Source organism: Leptodactylus fuscus, chromosome 6, assembly GCF_031893055.1.
Source record: "Leptodactylus fuscus isolate aLepFus1 chromosome 6, aLepFus1.hap2, whole genome shotgun sequence".
NCBI lineage: Eukaryota > Metazoa > Chordata > Amphibia > Anura > Leptodactylidae > Leptodactylus > Leptodactylus fuscus.
In genome coordinates, this window is record NC_134270.1 from 112,349,159 (window position 1) to 112,368,829 (window position 19,671).

A 19,671-nucleotide genomic window follows, 5' to 3' on the forward strand; every position below is an offset into this window, starting at 1 on the left:
ACAAAGCGGAGACCGGGGCGCACCTTAGCCGTGCTGTACCGCTTCAGTTTTTTTGTTTCTTCATAAATCTCTCAATACCTGTGCCAATCAGGCAGTTTATTAAGACTGGCATTTAATATACCAGTCTTAATAAATGTTCCCCAGATTGTCCATTGTTCTATTACATTGTAAGCTCTTACAAGCAGAGGACCTATTGCATTAAAATATAAACTCTTAGGAGAAGGCTGTAGGTCTCTTTCCTTATAGGGTCTGCTCTCATGAGGTTATAAACATACATACAAATAGTATTAAATGAACTGCTGAACGTCTCCTACATTCATTCCAATATAGGAGCAATTCACTGCCCATCCTTCCGATCTATGTTGAAGATAGTAATCCAGAGGATAGGACAGTAGTGGTCTATCAGCAGTCCTCTAAATGCACACTAGTTATAGGCTAGGGCCACATGGGACGTAAAAATTGCGGCGTTTTACAGTACAGGCAAAGTGGATGGGATTCTAGTGAAAACCACCGTGCAGACATGCCGCAATCACAACATGCAGGAAATCACAGCATGACAATTATACCTATGGAAATGCCAGCAGTTTCTCCATAGGTATAATTGTAACACAAAGTCTGTGAAGGAAAACTCAGAACTTTCTGTTTAAAACGCTGCGGTAAGAACCGTGATGCGTTCCCGCCGCGTTTTTTCCCACAGTGCTTTATTGCTGCGGGACATCCTGTGGGGCCTCAGCCATAACATGTTCCCATTTATATGCAACTCAGAATCAGCAAAGATAAGAATTATAATGCATGTGCCTTCACCAGCAGAATAGTGAGCACAGCTTTCTAATATAATACGGCGGCCTTGACTCAGGGTCAGTACAGATAAGTAAAATAATGCATGTACACAGGGACTCCATCAGCAGTGAAGGCAGTGCAGCAGCTCTAGTGTTTAATACAGTGAGTGAGTCAGGATCAGATTAAAAAACATACCGGTATGTACGAAGAGATTCCACCAACAACCAGGATAGTAACAGCAATGGAGGCTGTAACTCAGGATTGGCACAATACAAGTAATGTAATATATGTACACAGGGACTCCAACAGTGAGAACAGCGCTGGAGAATAATACATGAAAAACTGTTGCCCATAGCAGCCAATCGGCACCGTTATCATTTCTTATAGGTCTTTTGAAAAATAAAATCTGTTATAATTGGTTGCTATGGAAAACTAAAACCATTTTCATAAATTTCCTTTATTGGTGTACATACTACCCACTAAAAGCTACAGAAGTTGCTCTAATGTTTCATTTTATTTCTACACCATCTGTTTGCATAGGTTATTTCTGTGGATTTCTCCCAAGCAAAGCACACTCTAAAAATGACTGTTCCATTAGCTGGCTTGCTATGAACGTGGACTCAAGTGTTTGTGTAAGAGACAAAAAACAAACTCAGAAAGGGAATGATGTGTGTACAGTGCAGCAGAATATATTGGTATTATAGAAGGAAATAACCAGTCACTTTAAAGACAATCACTCCAACAGTTTAATGACCAAAAATAAACAGGATGACAAAAGTAGTTTGGAGTTTGGTTCCACTGATATAACCGCAGAGATGGGAGACATGCACTCCGCAGGGCTCTGTGCATTAAGGGCACCACACCCACCATGCACGGAGGACTTCCTCATCCTATACATTATGTTACATTGAACAAACAGTGGCAGTTTTTACCATTAAAATAGCTTTGCTCCCCCCAATACTTACAGTCTCATAAATTACAAATATACACAAATCTCATCACCATCTTTAGGGGTAAGGTCACACACTGATCCAGAAATGGGAGTCACAATTTTTGGTTTACGATTTGCAGCCACAAAGAACAGATGTAAGAATGACAGTGAAATGCACACATTTTTCCAATGTAAGAAACTTTGCAATGCAGATAAAGCAACAACTGTTCGGGTCTGTGGTCATCCTGCTCATGATAAATAATAATACACTCTCTTTTAATAGAACAGTATTTACAATATGCCATAACCATCACAATTTCCACTAATTCTAGAATCTAAAGCTAAAGTGACAGGCAGAGTAGAGGCGATCGTGTTGGAGGGGGGAGGGGGTGGCAATCCATGCTGAACGCTACCAGCTCATTTCCTTATTTTCAGATAGTGCCAAACAGAGAATGAGCGGTAAGGTTTTAGCAATCTGGGCCTGGAGAGGAGGGTCCATTAAATGGAAAGTTTAACCACTGGAAAATGAACAAATTCGGCAACTTTCTCATTTACTTTGTGTAAATATAACACCTATTTCAAGATATTTTGTTAATATCACTGAATGACACAATAAGTTATTCCTCCCAGCCATATTGCTGGGCGCCAAGTGGCATTACAGCTATGACAGTGTTGACCAGTACTTCCCAGCAAATTGGTTCTGACTATATTCCCATTACCCAGTGCACTCTTTTAGATCAGGCCTGCACATACAGATACCAATGAAATCTTTTCACCTGCTCCTGACCACATGTGAAACAATAGTGTTCTTCTTATGCAGATAGTGCAAAATGTTAGCCCACCACTGCTTTGGTCCATAGTCCATTATATGAAATCCTCAAAAATGATCAGAAATCACAGCAACCAGGTATAATGTCCACATCATAAACTGAAGGTAGGCTTCTTCATTGTGAAAAAAGACTTCAGCTCCTCAGGGAAAAAATAAAAATCAGGAAATAGTGATTCTCATGAGCACATGGGAAGGCACGAGGGAATGAAAATTACCCTCTGAATTCACAGGAGTGTCCGAGAACCGAACAGTCCAAACTAATAGAATTGAACGTAAAATGACCTACTTAGACTTTACACCAATGAGCACAACAATTAGAACAATCACAAGGACAAAAAGAATTAAAATGACAAGCATCTTGCGGTTCTTTTTCTGGTACTGCTCCGCCTGCAAAACAAGAAGATACAGAATGATGGTAAGAAGAATGCGGCCATCTAATGAAAGTCAGACAAGGACATGTGCGGGGCTTCTGTCACCTCTCTGAAACAGCATTTTAACCATTCCTCACTCAGCACAGCAAATGGTGCAGACAATAGGTGCATATAGTCAACAGCTTCGCCAATCTAGCATGGAGCTGTACTGGTCTTATCATGAAAACCACCCTCAGTCTATGCACCTAATAGACCCTGCTTGACATGGATAGTACTATGTCCTACAGTAGCATCACCACAATGAACACAAAGTTATTAAAAAAACAAAAACAAAAAAACACACACACACACCACCACAACAATAATAAATGTGAATCAATAAGTTATAGATACACAACAGCATAATGTCAGTGAAAAGTATACCGCTGCAACAAAACAAGCTATACTGACGGACATTTGAAAACGTTACAGCTCTGACTGTCATGGCATATTGGGAGTTGTAGTTTTGGAGAAGCTTGTGAGACATATGGTGGGCAGCCATGTTTCTGCAAACAAGCAGTCATATGGGTGACCAACAAATATATACATAAGTCACATGATGATATATAATCTACTACATTTCCATGCTGCACAGACGTGCTTTATATCTGGCAACAGATAGCATCCACTTTCAGGATTTAAAAAAAACAAAAAAAAAACCACACAGTAGAAAAGACAAAAAAGAAGAAGCTATATAATACAGTTTACCTGAACACTGACAGGGAAACCTGAGGGAAGACACCCTGAATCAGTGCTATAACTTACTATTGCAGACACTCACCTTCTGTAAATGTTTCAACCCCTCCTCAGTTTTTACGCAAGACTGCTCAACATTGTAGTCAATCCTGTCCAGAATGGTACCCTATTACAAAACAAAGATATACTTAGAAGAAGAAAGAAGATGGCAGTTCTTAGACAGCTGGAAGGGACTGCCAGGTTACCTGTTCCACGACCATGGTTGCCAGCTCCCTGAAGATCTCATTCAGGTCAGAGATGGACTGTACAATCTGACGGATCTCCCGTTCCCGTTCTTCCACCATTAGTGTATTCTGCTGCACTAGAACCAACTGGTCATCTGAGAACCCCTGGGCACAAATAAGACAGTTCTCAAGACACGGAATTCATCAACTGAGTCATTCCCTTTGTAGCTTCCCTGTTTTTCCTTTTCAGTCTTTCAAAACTTTACATAGCTCCCATTAGTTCCAATGGATAGTTCCTTCACAGACACAATACTACAATGAGTAGCCTGGGTGGTGTTGCTATAGGTCTGGATTTTAAAATCTGATTGGTGGGGGGGTCCAACTTCTGAGCTTCCCCGACAGATGTCTAAATGCTAGGTAAACTGCAGGTCCAATTTCTCTATAACAATAATAAAATTCCAGTAATATCTGCAATGGGAAGACTCCTTCAACCATTTGTGAAGTTCTTAATATACGCAGAGCTGTGACAAGGTCAATATACTCCCATAATTTCACAGGTTAAATGAACTAGCGCTAAGCTGCTGGCAATAGCATTGTGGTCATTGTGTGGTTCAGAAATAAATAGCAGAACTGTATATTAGGTATAAGTCCCAAGTAACCTAAGATAACAGAGCTTTTCTGCAAGGAATGCAATGAAAATTCATACCCTATCATATAACGTATTGTCCTCTCCATCGTCCATCAGAGGAACAGAGGTGTCAAAGAAATGCTTTGATCTCTCTTCTCGATTCTTCATTCCTAGAGAGGAAATAAAGGTTAGGTTGGAATCACATTGGTCTGAGAATCCACATGAAATTAGATTCTCATAGCAGCTCTTACTTTTGAGATAATCAGACTGGGCATGTCTAAAGTTTGTGGAGAGGTCCTGAAGAGACTGTGCCAGCGAGGAGACAACATTGCGTAACACGCGTTCCTCCTGCTCTGTGCAATTCCGTGCCCGGCTCTGTAAGGCTTGTACTGCCCTTTGACACCGGTGGAACATCTACAAGAGAACATACCTTATTATAGGAGCAGAAGTATAGGCCACTATAGTCATGTGCGTGATAATACTCTACATCACCTGTGTGATCTCCTGAGTGGTGATCTCAATGGCGTGCTCCTCTTCTGTGCTGTCATCTAACGTTGGTCGATTTAAGTGCTTGTCATGTAAGCTGGCCAATTCCTTCATCTTCTGTTTAATACGTGTAACATCATACTGGATCTGGAACACAAAGTTTGAGAATGTGTTAGCATGAGGATACTGCATGATCTTTACACACCAAACACAATTTAAAGGGTTGCTCTCATCAAGGCAAATTAAGGTCGAGATGTCATTAATAGTTCTCACATCCCAAACCCTAGGATGGGACTTATGGGAACAGACAAGCAGTGCTGCTCTATGCTGCTCCTGTAACTCCCAAGGACGAGAATAAAAGCCACAGAAACAGCGCAGCACATCGAGCTATGATGTTTCCATAATTGTGAAACTACAGAAACAGTGCAGTTTGGCTATGCATGCTGGTTCCATAGCTCACAATCTCCTCGATGAGAGTTAAGGGGAACAACATAGACATACCCCCTACAGGTTCCAGTTGTAGGGTTGGTACAGAATATAGTTATTTTGGTCTTGGAATAGGAATTTGCAGAGGTGGGAATAATCCTTCAACTGTATGCAGTATATTGCCATACTTCCCGCTGTGGTGGCTGCAGGCAGAATTTCATTATTTAACTGCGTCAATACAGGGGTTTCTGTATGAGAGTAATGTAGTTCTGGCTGCTATAATGATATGATAAGAAAATAATCAGAACAGAATATTGGAACTCAGAAATGATATGGAGTTAAATTAGTGGAGAGTCATTTCAGAACTCAACATAAAAAAACAAACAACCATTAATATTTTTCTCCCTAATATTATAAATCCCAAAATCCATTACGCCAATATGACTGACATTACTGCTTTCACAAGGGTGGTCTGTCACTTTTGCTTGGGTTCTGACTGATTCATTTGCAGATCTAAATCTTGCTGAGAACCTGATAAAGCTGTATTTGCAGCCATACTGCTAGCCTGCTTTTCAAGTTAGATTGAAAGATTAGACGTCAATGACATATTTATTTTGTTTGACTGCATTTCTTGTACTTGTTATACATGTTCTCCTTCAGCCGCATATTGATATGCAAAGGTTTCAGAGAGGTGTGTAAAAATGCTGTAAAGCTAGAATGCTTTCAAAATTAGACATGGTAATAGTTTATTCTAGTCAAGTAACAAAACGCAAAGCAAATGAACAAAAGAGAAATGTAAATTACATTAATATTTGGTGCGACAGCATTTTCCCTTTAAAACAGCATCAGGTACATTTGCACACAGTTTTTGAAGGAACTTGTTATGGAGATTGTTCCAAACATCTTGTGCGATATAGGCTTGCTCAAATCGTTCTTTGTTAGTTCTGCAAGATATTTAGAACCACCAACATGCAGAGTTTCTTCAAAATCTGTGTACAAGTGTACCTACCTAGAAGAATTGATGCGGTTTTGAAAAAAAAGGTTGATCACACCAAATATTGATTTGATCAAGATTTCTCCCCCTTAAGGGCAGCCTGCAAAGGTGACGTAAAGAGACATAGCACCCCTTCTGACCAATGTCTATGTCTGTCACCCAGTCAAACTCGTACCAGCACTGATGAAGAGAAATAACCAGGCTGCACGTGGGTTTCTCTTACTTTTGAAGTGACACTGGTTTAGTTTATTCCTCAACAATATCTCTTGGTTTCATAGAAAGCCAGGCATTCATCTATAGGGAGATACCTTCCAACAAGAGGTGCTAAGTTTTTCTTTTTTCATAAATGAGAATTTGCATATTCCTTTCCCAGATTCCTAGTACAGCATGCATGGTTTCTTAGACTATACACATACAGTGGCTGTCAAAGGAGACATCTCCTTAAGCACTTCTGGACTGCCCATAGACTATAAACGTCGGGGAAGTGGTTGCCTAGTTCTGACAGGATGTACCGGTACGTCCAGTCAGAACACAGCAGCTGCACGGAGATCGTGCAACTGCTTTCAATGAGAGCCGGCTGTAACTTCAGAGAGATGGCAGGGAAGGTTTATTCCCTTCCCTGCCTTCTCGATTAGAGATGAGCGAGTACTGTTCGGATCAGCCGATCCGAACAGCACGCTCCATAGAAATGGATGGATGCACCGGGTACTTCAGCTTTGACAGCGGCCGGCCGCTTAACCCCCCGCGTGCTGGCTACGTCCATTCATTTCTATGCGAGCGTGCTGTTCGGATGGGCTGATCCGAACAGTACTCGCTCATCTCTATTCTCAATCGCTGTGTATACAGCGCTCATTGAGCGCTGTATACACGGCTATGGACGCCGCCATGATGCGGCCGCCCTCTGACCTGGCGGTCACGTGATCCTACAGGACCCAGATCAGCTCTGTAAGTGTAAAGATCAGTGTGCAGGAGGCTGGATTCCTCCTGCAACTGAGGCTAAATATAGCAGCCTCAGTTATAGGGGAAATCAGCCTCCCTAAAAAAAAAAAAAAAGTAATCAGATGTCCCCAAAGGTCTCTTATGACCTCATGGGAACACAATCTGAAAAAATAAAATAAAATATAAAGTTTTAAAAAAAAAAGTAAAATAATTAAAAAAATAAAATAATACGCTAATAAAACGCCGTTATTAAAGGTTATAGCCCCACTCTCGACAACACCATACAAAATAAAAATTACCGTAACGGAGAGGAAAAACTATTTTATAAAGTTTTTTAGTAGCGCTTTGTGTTATTAAATAAAAAAAATAAAGTGAAAACCAGACACAATTTCCCTCCTATTATGTTTATATTTTCCCGAATATAAAAAAAATTAACACACATTTGAAAATAAAAACATAAAAATAAAGCCCTATGTTTCCCCGAAAAAAGACGCAAAAATTAGTTGAATGAGATATACGAGAAAAATGTTACAGCCCTCAAAACCGCACATATTAAAAAAAAAACGAAAATGTGTCTGGTCCTGGACCACAAATTGGCCCAGTACTGAAGTGGTTAAGGAGATATCTAAGGGCTAGTTCACACGGGCACATGGAGGAGGATTTTGACAGCGGAATCCACGTCATAATCCTCTTCCATACAATGTTAGTCTATGTAAACTGCTAGCTTTTTTTTTCTGCTAGCAGAGAAAAAGATGCGACATGACCTTTCTTCAGGTATTTTCCGCCTGAAGAAAGCAATAGAAGTGAGCGGGAGGCGAAAACCGCGCGTTTTTTTGCAAAAATAAGCAACGCTTTTTTTTTTTTGCAAAAAACCACGCTGAAAAAACGCAACGTGGTTTTTTCAGCCCATTCACTTTACAGGAGGGGAAAACAGCCTGGCTTTTTTTTAAGCTGTTTTTACAAAAAAAAAAAAAAAAAAAGCTCCAAAAAAAGCTTGGCAAGGTCCAAAAAAAGCTTCCTAATTGGGAAGCTTTTTTTTCTAGTGCTAAAATAAGCCACACATTCTTTACGTGTGAACTAAGGGTTAGTGTTTCATAAGGAGTAATAAAATAGCATTTCAACATTGCAGCATTTTCACACACCTGCCTAACATTTTTGCACAGTAATGTATAACACAATTTATATCTTACTTCTTGTACTCCATCCACCCATTTTGGAGATAGTCGTCTGGTGAATCCAATGGCGGCTTCTGGGTCCAGACTAATGTCTGACACCAAGGCCATACGATCATCTGCCAACTGAAAAAAAAAGAAAAACGGGTATGGTCATGGAGAGTAATGGAGAACATAGAACAACTTCCTAATATATGTTCCCATCCATATACGCTGGCTTATGCATGGTGGGTAATCCTATGCTATACTGCCCAGTCTCAAAAATAAATATATTGGACAGATTAATTGCCGAACAGATCTTTACTGATCCTGTAAAAACTGAACACATAACACGAAGTGTGAACAGAAACTAACTCCATGCATGGTAGTATAATTTGATCACACAGTCCCACTAAATACATATGTGAAAGCGATAGCAGTTTCAGGATGATCATTACCGTATTTTGCGGACTATAAGGCGCATTACCCATGAGCGCCTTATAGTCCTGCCTAGGTCCATATATAAGGCGCACCGGACTACAAGGCGCAGCGCTATCCGGTGCGCCTTATATGATTGAAAGCGGCGGCCGGCAGACTTTGCCGGCGGCCGCTTAGCCCCCCGCGTGCCAGCCGCTTCTATTCATTTCAATGGCACGCTTCCATTGAAATGAATGGAAGCGCTCGGCACACGAGGAGTTAAAGGGATTCTACCTTTAAAAGAACTTCCTTCTTGATCACGTCGGAATAGCCTTAAAAGACTATTCATCTCTTACCTTTTTACCATAGCCAGCGCCGCCTTCTCCCTGAGCTGTGTTCGCGCCTTCCGTGTCGTCTTCTTTGGGCCTCATGGATGACGCATGCGCAGTCGGCTCTAACAGGCTCTCGCAGCCAGAGCCGACTGCGCATGCGTCATCCATGAGGCCCAAAGAAGACGACACGGAAGGCGCGAACACAGCTCAGGGAGAAGGCGGCGCTGGCTATGGGAAAGGTAAGAGACGAATAGTCTTTTAAGGCTATTCTGACGTGGTTAGGGGGAAGAAGTTCTTTTAATGGTAGAATCTAGAGTTGAGCGAGTACTGTTCGGATCGGCTGATCCGAACAGTACTCGCTCATCTCTAGTAGAATCTCTTTAAGCAGCGGCCGCCGGCAAAGTCTGCATGCCGCTTCCATACATTACAATGAGAGCGCGCTATTCAAATAGTTAGAGATGAACGAATACTATTTGAATAGCGCGCTCCCATTGCCATGTATGGAAGCGGCATGGAGACTTTGCCGGCGGCCGCCGCTTAACTCCTCGCGTGCCGCCGCTTCAAGCCTTATATAAGGCGCACCGGACTATAAGGCGCACTTTCGATTTCTGAGGAAATCGAAGTATTTTATGTGCGCCTTATAGTCCGGAAAATACGGTATTATGGCTATGTATACACAACAGCTATTCATTCAATGCATTTAAAATAAAGAAAAAAATAAAAATGAAGCAACTCTGCAAAAAAAATGTCCTTGTCTTTTGTGTTTACAGCTTCTCTGCATACATATTATACGAGACTATAAGTTTACAGACGACAATCAGCCCGTGTGGTGTGGTGTGGTGTGTGTGTGTGTGTGTGTGTGTGTGTGTGTGTGTGTGTGTGTGTGTGTGTGTGTGTGTGTGTGTGTGTGTGTGTGTGTGTGTGTGTGTATATATATATATACAGTCCTATGAAAAAGTTTGGGCACCCCTATTAATCTTAATCATTTTTAGTTCTAAATATTTTGGTGTTTATAACAGCCATTTCAGTTTGATATATCTAATAACTGATGGACACAGTAATATTTCAGGATTGAAATGAGGTTTATTGTACTAACAGAAAATGTGCAATATGCATTAAACCAAAATTTGACCGGTGCAAAAGTATGGGCACCTCAACAGAAAAGTGACATTAATATTTAGTACATCCTCCTTTTGCAAAGATAACAGCCTCTAGTCGCTTCCTGTAGCTTTTAATCAGTTCCTGGATCCTGGATAAAGGTATTTTGGACAAACAATTCAAGTTCAGTTAAGTTAGATGGTCGCCGAGCATGGACAGCCCGCTTCAAATCATCCCACAGATGTTCAATGATATTCAGGTCTGGGGACTGGGATGGCCATTCCAGAACATTGTAATTGTTCCTCTGCATGAATGCCTGAGGATTTGGAGCGGTGTTTTGGATCATTGTCTTGCTGAAATATCCATTCCCGGCGTAACTTCAACTTCGTCACTGATTCTTGAACATTATTCTCAAGAATCTGCTGATACTGAGTGGAATCCATGCGACCCTCAACTTTAACAAGATTCCCGATGCCGGCATTGGCCACACAGCCCCAAAGCATGATGGAACCTCCACCAAATTTTACAGTGGGTAGCATGTGTTTTTCTTGGAATGCTGTTTCTTTTTGGACGCCATGCATAACACCTTTTTTTTATAACCAAACAACTCAATTTTTGTTTCCAAAATGAAGCTGCCTTGTCCAAATGTGCTTTTTCATACCTCAGGCAACTCTATTTGTGGCGTACGTGCAGAAACGGCTTCTTTCTCATCACTCTCCCATACAGCTTCTATTTGTGCAAAGTGCGCTGTATAGTTGACCGATGCACAGTGACACCATCTGCAGCAAGATGATGCTGCAGCTCTTTGGAGGTGGTCTGTGGATTGTCCTTGACTGTTCTCACCATTCTTCTTCTCTGCCTTTCTGATATTTTTCTTGGCCTGCCACTTCTGGGCTTAACAAGAACTGTCCCTGTGGTCTTCCATTTCCTTACTATGTTCCTCACAGTGGAAACTGACAGGTTAAATCTCTGAGACAACTTTTTGTATCCTTCCCCTGAACAACTATGTTGAACAATCTTTGTTTTCAGATCATTTGAGAGTTGTTTTGAGTAGCCCATGATGCCACTCTTCAGAGGAGATTCAAACAGGAGATCAACTTGCAATTGGCCACCTTAAATACCTTTTCTTATGATTGAATACATATGGCTATGAAGTTCAAAGCTCACTGAGGTTACAAAACCAATTTTGTGCTTCAGTAAGTCAGTAAAAAGTAGTTAGGAGTATTCAAATCAATAAAATGATAAGGGTGCCCATACTTTTGCACCGGTCAAATTTTGGTTTAATGCATATTGCACATTTTCTGTTAGTACAATAAACCTCATTTCAATCCTGAAATATTACTGTGTCCATCAGTTATTAGATATATCAAACTGAAATGGCTGTTGCAAACACCAAAATATTTAGAACAAAAAATGATTAAGATTAATAGGGGTGCCCAAACTTTTTCATAGGACTGTATATATATATATATATATATATATATATATATATATATATCAGATCTGATAAATCACAAGAAAAAAATCAAAATCAAACAAACAACCGAGTATAAAGAAATTGAGAGGGTTGGGAGGGAGGGACAGTACCTCATCGAGCTCCTGGCAGGACATTCAGCGGGCACAGGCAGAGGGCAAGAGAAAGAGACAGAACACAGATCATCAATGCAGATTAATGGCAATCATCAATACTACTGATTCACATGTGGAATTCCACATCTAGGATTAGCCCATGCAGAAAGATGAGACAGTGCTTCCCCTATCCCGTTTAGCTCTTTCTTTTGAGAAAAGCCAAATAACTTCCATTCCAACAGAAGATGGAGAGGTCATCCATCTTTCCTTGATTCCTGGGTGGCACACTAACTAGGCTTTGATTATATAGAATCAGCAAGTCCTGCAGCTTTGTAGCCCAATGGGGTTCTTTATACACCCCTGAAAGTAAACATGGGGAGAACACAAACACCATGCATTTGTAGCCTATGGTCATATTTGAAGCCATAATCCCAAAGCTGCAGTAGAACACATGCCAACCACTGAGACATTTGCACATTTGTTATTCAGGAATTTGTCTGAAAATTCAGCATCTTTATCTTATACTTTCACTGTGGCCAGCATAGTTGGCGTTCTGCTGCCTGGAGACAATCAGCAAGCGGGCTCAAGCGCCTGAAATAAGTAATTCTGGTATGAAGTTTAGTTTTATTAATGTAAGTATATCCAATAGCCCTATCATGTATTCAAACATCTGAGGAACTGCTATTACTATGAGGCACATGGAGTTACTAAGCTGTAGTGCACATGACCAGACTTTTTATCTGCAATGGTGGATTTCCCCCCCTTGGCTTATACTCGAGTCAATGTTTTCCCAATTTTCACGAAATCTACGCTAAGGGCCATTTCAGACAGCCATGACACGTCAGTAAATCATGGTGTGCTGACATCTGCGTCAGGTTAGTCCATTCTTCTGGTCCCTTGCAGGACCAGAAGAACATAAAAACAGTCCATATACTGACGGGTATGAACGGATTCCGAGGGATGTCTCTTTTTTTGCCCCCTGAAATTACTTCCTGGAAAAATTGAAACTTGCGGGAGTTTTTCATCCAAGATTTGTAACAAATCTGCACAGGACGGACACCCAACAAGACAAAAACTCAGCTTTAGGGATCCATGATTCAGCTAGTTTGGTCATTAAACCCACGTCAGGGTAGGGTCTGCAGCTGTAATAAAGTCTACACAATACAGCCCTATCGTGGTCATCTGAATCTTAACTTCAATAGACACTGAAACGCACAGTGACCACAATGGTTCCTAAGTTCCTTGCTTGAATGAAGTGATAACACACAGATTCAATTGCTACTGTAGGACTGATGTAGGTGGCCAAGTACAGCGCTACATCAGTGACCGGAGCAGGAGTCATGAATGCGCAATAATACAAGGATCCAAGTGACCCCAATCTCATGACTGCTGGAGGTCTCAATATGTGAAAGTCCAGTGATCTGACACTAGATGTCTACAGTCAGGCTGTTCATGAGAATCAAAAATACTTCAGAAAGAACGGTAGATCTGCAACTCGTCTGTATTTTTTCATAAAATTTTACTTTTAATCCATTTCGTTAAAAATACATAAGAAAGTACAAAAAAGTCAGAGAAAAAGTGCAAACAAAAAATCTTTAAAAAAACCGCTGTCTTAGCATAAGATTTTTTTTTGCACTCTTATGTATTTTTAACGAAATGGATTAAAAGTTAAATTTTATGAAAAAATACAGACAAGAGTCACAGATCTACCGTTCTTTCTGAAGTATTTTTGATTTCCACAACCCAGGAAGCATTGGATCGTGCACCTTGGCCTGACAAACGGTGAGCTGAATTTCAATACTATTTTCTACTGTTTTTTGTTCATGAGAATGCCTGTTAAAGGGAACCTGTAAGGTTGATTAGGGGCGCTAACCCCCCTCAGGTCCTTATGGACCAGTGTTTGAGTGTCCCCAATAGCCCTATTGTGTGCAGCGATGCAAACATGTACTTCCCCCAACTTCACTGAACATCTACGCAGACGAAAGCACTACAGATATATTTCTTATTTTTTAATGTAGGTATAGACTAGTTTACAATGGGGCTATTTGGGACACAACTATTGTTCCACTTGTGAGTATCAACCTGACAGATTCCATTTAAGATGCTCCAGAATTTCTAAGTTTACTTAATCGAAGAGAAGGAGTTAACTAAATGCATTGGCTTGTAGTCAGTGTGAAAATACCCCAGATTTATCACAGTGTCTGATACTGGATGATCTACTGATGGTCTTATCAAAGGTTGCATCACCTTCTATTTGACTTACTTTGACCCAGAATTTTCAGACATAATTTTGGCATCTGATGATGTATTTAACCTTCTTTTTTGAGAATCCACACCCAGCAGATCAGCAATAGTTTAGCTCACGCTGGCAAATTACATCATTTTTATGCCAATGTCTATGTATTCATAAACAAGATAAAAACATCTGAGCTAAAAAGTGAAAAAATAAGTGTAATGGCTAAATAAAGTACAAAAGATGGTGGATTTTGTGGTGGAGGTAAAGACTTCACTTTGATATTGAAATACTGAGGCTTTGGGTTCATATGACAGACACTATTATGAATTGGACTTTGTATCACCGCCCCATGTCACTGAGATTTGCTGTTTGGTTGGCAAATATCTTTTTACTAATTGGTTAATGATTAATAAATATACAACATATTGCAGTAACCCCTTAAAGGGTCAATCATTTTTCTCAGTCTCACTTCATAGACCATGTGATTTTGGACAAAAATGTAATGCACTATACTTAAAAATATTGCTGCATTTAAATTCTGCCTGAAAATCTTTCTAATGCTGGGGCCCCACTTGGCGCAAACTGCACGGTATCGCCACGGCAGAAAACGCATCGTTTTACAGTCACTGCAAAGTTGATGGGATTCTCGTGAATGCCATCTACAGATTGCAGAAAAATATGTACAGTGCAAATGCTGTGATTTCCCAAACTGTTGCCGTTTTGGAAATCACAACATGACAATTATACCTACGGAAATACTAGCGGTTTCCATGCACTGCTGCTGTAGTTTTTCCTGCGGCCCGCTACATGGGGCCTTAGCCTAAAGGTCCTGCCACTAGGAGCCTCCCTTTTATATAATTTGCTGTTAACTCCCTGTTGACAAGGGAAGGTCCGTCCAAAGATAACATTAACAAAACAAGAGGAGAGAGTCTGATTTTCTGCATACACCTGCAAACAGCTTTCTCTGTGCACTGGACTGAGCATTCTGCATAGCTCACAGTTTACAATGTAAGAGAAGTCTATTATGCATTTACAGTCCTATGAAAAAGTTTGGGCACCCCTATTAATCTTAATCATTTTTAGTTCTAAATATTTTGGTGTTTGCAACAGCCATTTCAGTTTGATATATCTAATAACTGATGGACACAGTAATATTTCAGGATTGAAATGAGGTTTATTGTACTAACAGAAAATACGCAATATGCATTAAACCAAAATTTGACCGGTGCAAAAATATGGGCACCTCAACAGAAAAGTGACATTAATATTTAGTACATCCTCCTTTTGCAAAGATAACAGCCTCTAGTCGCTTCCTGTAGCTTTTAATCAGTTCCTGGATCCTGGATGAAGGTATTTTGGACCATTTCTTTCTACAAAACAATTCAAGTTCAGTTAAGTTTGATGGTCGCCGAGCATGGACAGCCCGCTCTCAAATGATCTGAAAACAAAGATTGTTCAACATAGTTGTTCAGGGGAAGGATACAAAACGTTGTCTCAGAGATTTAACCTGTCAGTTTCCACTGTGAGGAACATAGTAAGGAAATGGAAGACCACAGGGACAGTTCTTGTTAAGCCCAGAAGTGGCAGGCCAAGAAAAATATCAGAAAGGCAGAGAAGAAGAATGGTGAGAACAGTCAAGGACAATCCACAGACCACCTCCAAAGAGCTGCAGCATCATCTTGCTGCAGATGGTGTCACTGTGCATCGGTCAACTATACAGCGCACTTTGCACAAACAGAAGCTGTATGGGAGAGTGATGAGAAAGAAGCCGTTTCTGCACGTACGCCACAAATAGAGTTGCCTGAGGTATGAAAAAGCACATTTGGACAAGGCAGCTTCATTTTGGAAACAAAAATTGAGTTGTTTGGTTATAAAAAAAGGCGTTATGCATGGCGTCCAAAAAGAAACAGCATTCCAAGAAAAACACATGCTACCCACTGTAAAATTTGGTGGAGGTTCCATCATGCTTTGGGGCTGTGTGGCCAATGCCGGCATAGGGAATCTTGTTAAAGTTGAGAGTCGCATGGATTCCACTCAGTATCAGCAGATTCTTGAGAATAATGTTCAAGAATCAGTGACGAAGTTGAAGTTACGCCGGGGATGGATATTTCAGCAAGACAATGATCCAAAACACCGCTCCAAATCCTCAGGCATTCATGCAGAGGAACAATTACAATGTTCTGGAATGGCCATCCCAGTCCCCAGACCTGAATATCATTGAACATCTGTGGGATGATTTGAAGCGGGCTGTCCATGCTCGGCGACCATCTAACTTAACTGAACTTGAATTGTTTGTCTAAAATACCTTTATCCAGGATCCAGGAACTGATTAAAAGCTACAGGAAGCGACTAGAGGCTGTTATCTTTGCAAAAGGAGGATCTACTAAATATTAATGTCACTTTTCTGTTGAGGTGCCCATACTTTTGCACCGGTCAAATTTTGGTTTAATGCATATTGCACATTTTCTGTTAGTACAATAAACCTCATTTCAATCCTGAAATATTACTGTGTCCATCAATTATTAGATATATCAAACTGAAATGGCTGTTGCAAATACCAAAATATTTAGAACTAAAAATGATTAAGATTAATAGGGGTGCCCAAACTTTTTCATAGGACTGTATATCTACTTCTGGTTTCTTGTGTTATCGCTGGCATGTTATACATACATAGCTTATTAATTAACTTCATTCATTATTCCTATCTCAGCATACTGCTGTAGAGACTGGACTAACTGCCCCATGTCCCAACCACCAGTGTACCGTAACTCCCACAGAGGAGAATGGGAGCTATAGAAACAGCACAGAACTGCTCAGATGGAGCTATGGAAACTCTATATCTCAGCAGTTCTGTGCTGTTTCTATAGCTCCCATTCATTTTTGTCTTAGAACTCAGTGGGGCAGATTTATTGAAAAGTCCAAAAGCAAAATTGTCTTAGTTGTCCTTATCAACCATCCACCGTGCAGATCTCAGGAACATAATCCAAAATGAAAGCTGTGCTGTGAAGACAGACCCCATTATAATCAATGGGCTTCCTCAAGATCTGCTCATGTCCATCATTAGACAGAAAACAAGAATGGACTTCCCAACGCAGATGTGAAGGTAACCTCAAATGTAGAATTCTATTCAGTTCCTATTAGTCTAGAGCACTACATTGTATCTTCTCTATCCCTATAAAGCAGAGTGATAAATACTGGGGTGGTGGGACGTCACACTACAGCACTACTGTCTACTAGGAGCATCATTGTAATACCTCAAAGGACACAGCAGAACGTAGCAAGAAACAGAAAGGAATGAATCAGTATATATGTCATTTACTGCATGACATGCACATATACTCATCTGTCATCTACACCTGTCTAAAGACTAGAAGCAAACACGTCAGCAGCAGATGGAAGAGTAAAGAGAACAAGCCACAAAGACAGCAGAATGCACACCCATGTATTACAAGGAAAGCTCAGGGACAGCCTGTAGCTACCACAGACCACCATCAACAGCATCTCAGTGTGTACAGCACATGTAATTCACAAAGTTCACATGTAAAGAATGCTAGATATGTCATATATGACAGACTCCAACCAAACAAAGCAGACTAATCACATGCAAGAGGTTAATTACAGCCAACACCAGCCATATTCTATAGTACAGAAATATAACATACAATATATTACTTATACAAGTGGTATATATTCTGTACAGCTTATTGGATGCATATAAATTTCTTTATGCAGGTAATGTACTGGCAGCTGCCTGTATACAGGTGTTATAAACAGTATATTAGAGAACACTTGACTGTATAAAATAAAGGTAATATTTCATATAGTATATTAGTTCACAGCTAAATGTATTCAGGTGATGTTATATTTTGAACACAACAAGATATATGACTTAATACAGATATATATTAGTACATATATACACTAGCTGATAGCTGCCTGTATACAGGTGAAATTATATACTTAACAATACAAGACAATGACCGTACATAGGGGTTATATATATATATATATTATGCACAGTATACTAGAGGCCATCTGCCTGTATACAAGTGAAATATTAAATAAAATAAGCTACATGATGTGACTGTATACTGGTGATATATAATAAGTACAGCATATCAGATGAGATATGTCTGTATAGGTGATATATTATAGACAGTATACTACATGACATGTATCTGTATAATAATAAATAGACACAGTAAATTAGATGCAAGCTACCTGTATACAGATTGTATATATTAAACACTGCATACTACATGACGTGTATCTGTATATAGATACACAGTATATTAGAAGAAAGCTGCCTGTATACAGATATTATATATTAAACACTGCATACTACATGATGTGACTGTATACAGGTGATACATATTTGGTGACAGGTGTCTGTATACAGGTGATATATATCATATACAGTATACTACATGACATGTGACTGTACACAATTGACATATTACATGTGATTCTAAACAGTTGATATATATCATGTAGAGTTTATTACATGACAGGTGTCCGTATACAGGTGAAATATATCATACACTGAATACTACATGACATGTGACTGTATATATATATATATATATTAAATACTGCATACTACATGATATGTGACTGTATACAGGTGATACATATTTGGTGACAGGTGTCTGTATACAGGTGATATATATCATATACAGTATACTACATGACATGTGACTGCATAAAGGTGATATATAGTATACACAGTATAACAGGCCATGTGACTGTATATTCGGCTGCTATATATCATGCCCAGCATCTATATACAGGTATGATATTACACGGATGAAGGATCACACACATGCACAGCTTTCCTTGACACTACAGAACTATCAGATGCGGTCACACCCCGGGGCCGGAGACTCACCGCTCCGCGGCTCTGCGTACTCCCCGGGCGGCTGGGATTACTCACTTGCTCGGCCAGAATGTGCCGGTTATGGGCGGCATTGTTCCGCAATAATAAGAAGGCGTCGGTCAGGCGGCGAGTGGCCATGTTCCTAGCCGGCCAGAGAGACCGCTACCCCTCTCCGCCCGCCCGGTACCCGCCGCTCACGCACCCCGGCCACACGGCCTACCAAACCCGCCGCCAGACACCACGGAACCGACAGCCCGCATCCCAGCACTTCCGCCAGGAACCTGAACCGGGGAAAGACATTCACCACTTCCGCCAGAACCGGAGTGTGTCTATGAATAATGTCCCCATCTTCCGGTAGTTAGTGTGAGCGTCTGACACTAGATTAGTGACACGACAGTCGTCAACTTCTTGTAGTCCACCATACTGTGCACGTCTTATGTATGAGCAATGGAATGGGGACTATTTGTGGGGACACAGTTTGGCCTCCGGTGTTTAGAACTCCGCTTGTCTCTGATTGGCTAATGAAGGGTGACGGGCTGGTTGGATACGACTATACTGCAGCTGTTAGTGTCTCTCTCTGCTGACTGGAATGGCTGCTGTATGGTTGAAAGGAGCAGTTCCAGTTTACAGAGAAATCTATTTGCACCCA

The 19,671-nt window shown here is 40.6% G+C and overlaps 1 protein-coding gene across 4 annotated transcripts; it reads right to left on the bottom strand.

Annotated features, from left to right (window-relative positions):
* Positions 1-1,514: 1,514 nt before the first annotated feature.
* STX16 (syntaxin 16) lies at positions 1,515-19,330 on the bottom strand. Of its 4 annotated transcripts, XM_075277059.1 has the most exons (9): positions 19,080-19,329; positions 11,929-11,940; positions 8,534-8,641; positions 4,991-5,131; positions 4,750-4,912; positions 4,577-4,668; positions 3,892-4,035; positions 3,732-3,812; positions 1,515-2,927 (listed from the first exon to the last, which is right to left on the bottom strand). In XM_075277059.1, the coding sequence occupies exons 1-9, from the start codon at positions 19,158-19,160 to the stop codon at positions 2,823-2,825; spliced, it is 927 nt and encodes a 308-aa protein (XP_075133160.1). In that variant the 5' UTR covers positions 19,161-19,329; the 3' UTR covers positions 1,515-2,822. The 4 variants fall into 4 exon arrangements, with proteins under 4 accessions (XP_075133160.1, XP_075133158.1, XP_075133161.1 ...); XM_075277057.1 differs by lacking the exon at positions 11,929-11,940 and having other exon boundaries at positions 8,534-8,634; positions 19,016-19,330; XM_075277060.1 differs by lacking the exon at positions 11,929-11,940.
* Positions 19,331-19,671: the final 341 nt, after the last annotated feature.

Excerpts from the sequence above, each read along its gene's own strand:
- STX16 (XM_075277057.1), bottom strand. The coding sequence starts at position 19,160 with ATGGCCACTCGCCGCCTGACCGACGCCTTCTTATTATTGCGGAACAAT. Across the intron at positions 5,132-8,533 it reads GGGTGGATGGAGTACAAGAA|ATCCAGTATGATGTTACACG; the intron begins GTAAGATATAAA and ends TTTGTGTTCCAG. Across the intron at positions 4,669-4,749 it reads CCAGTCTGATTATCTCAAAA|GAATGAAGAATCGAGAAGAG; the intron begins GTAAGAGCTGCT and ends TTTCCTCTCTAG.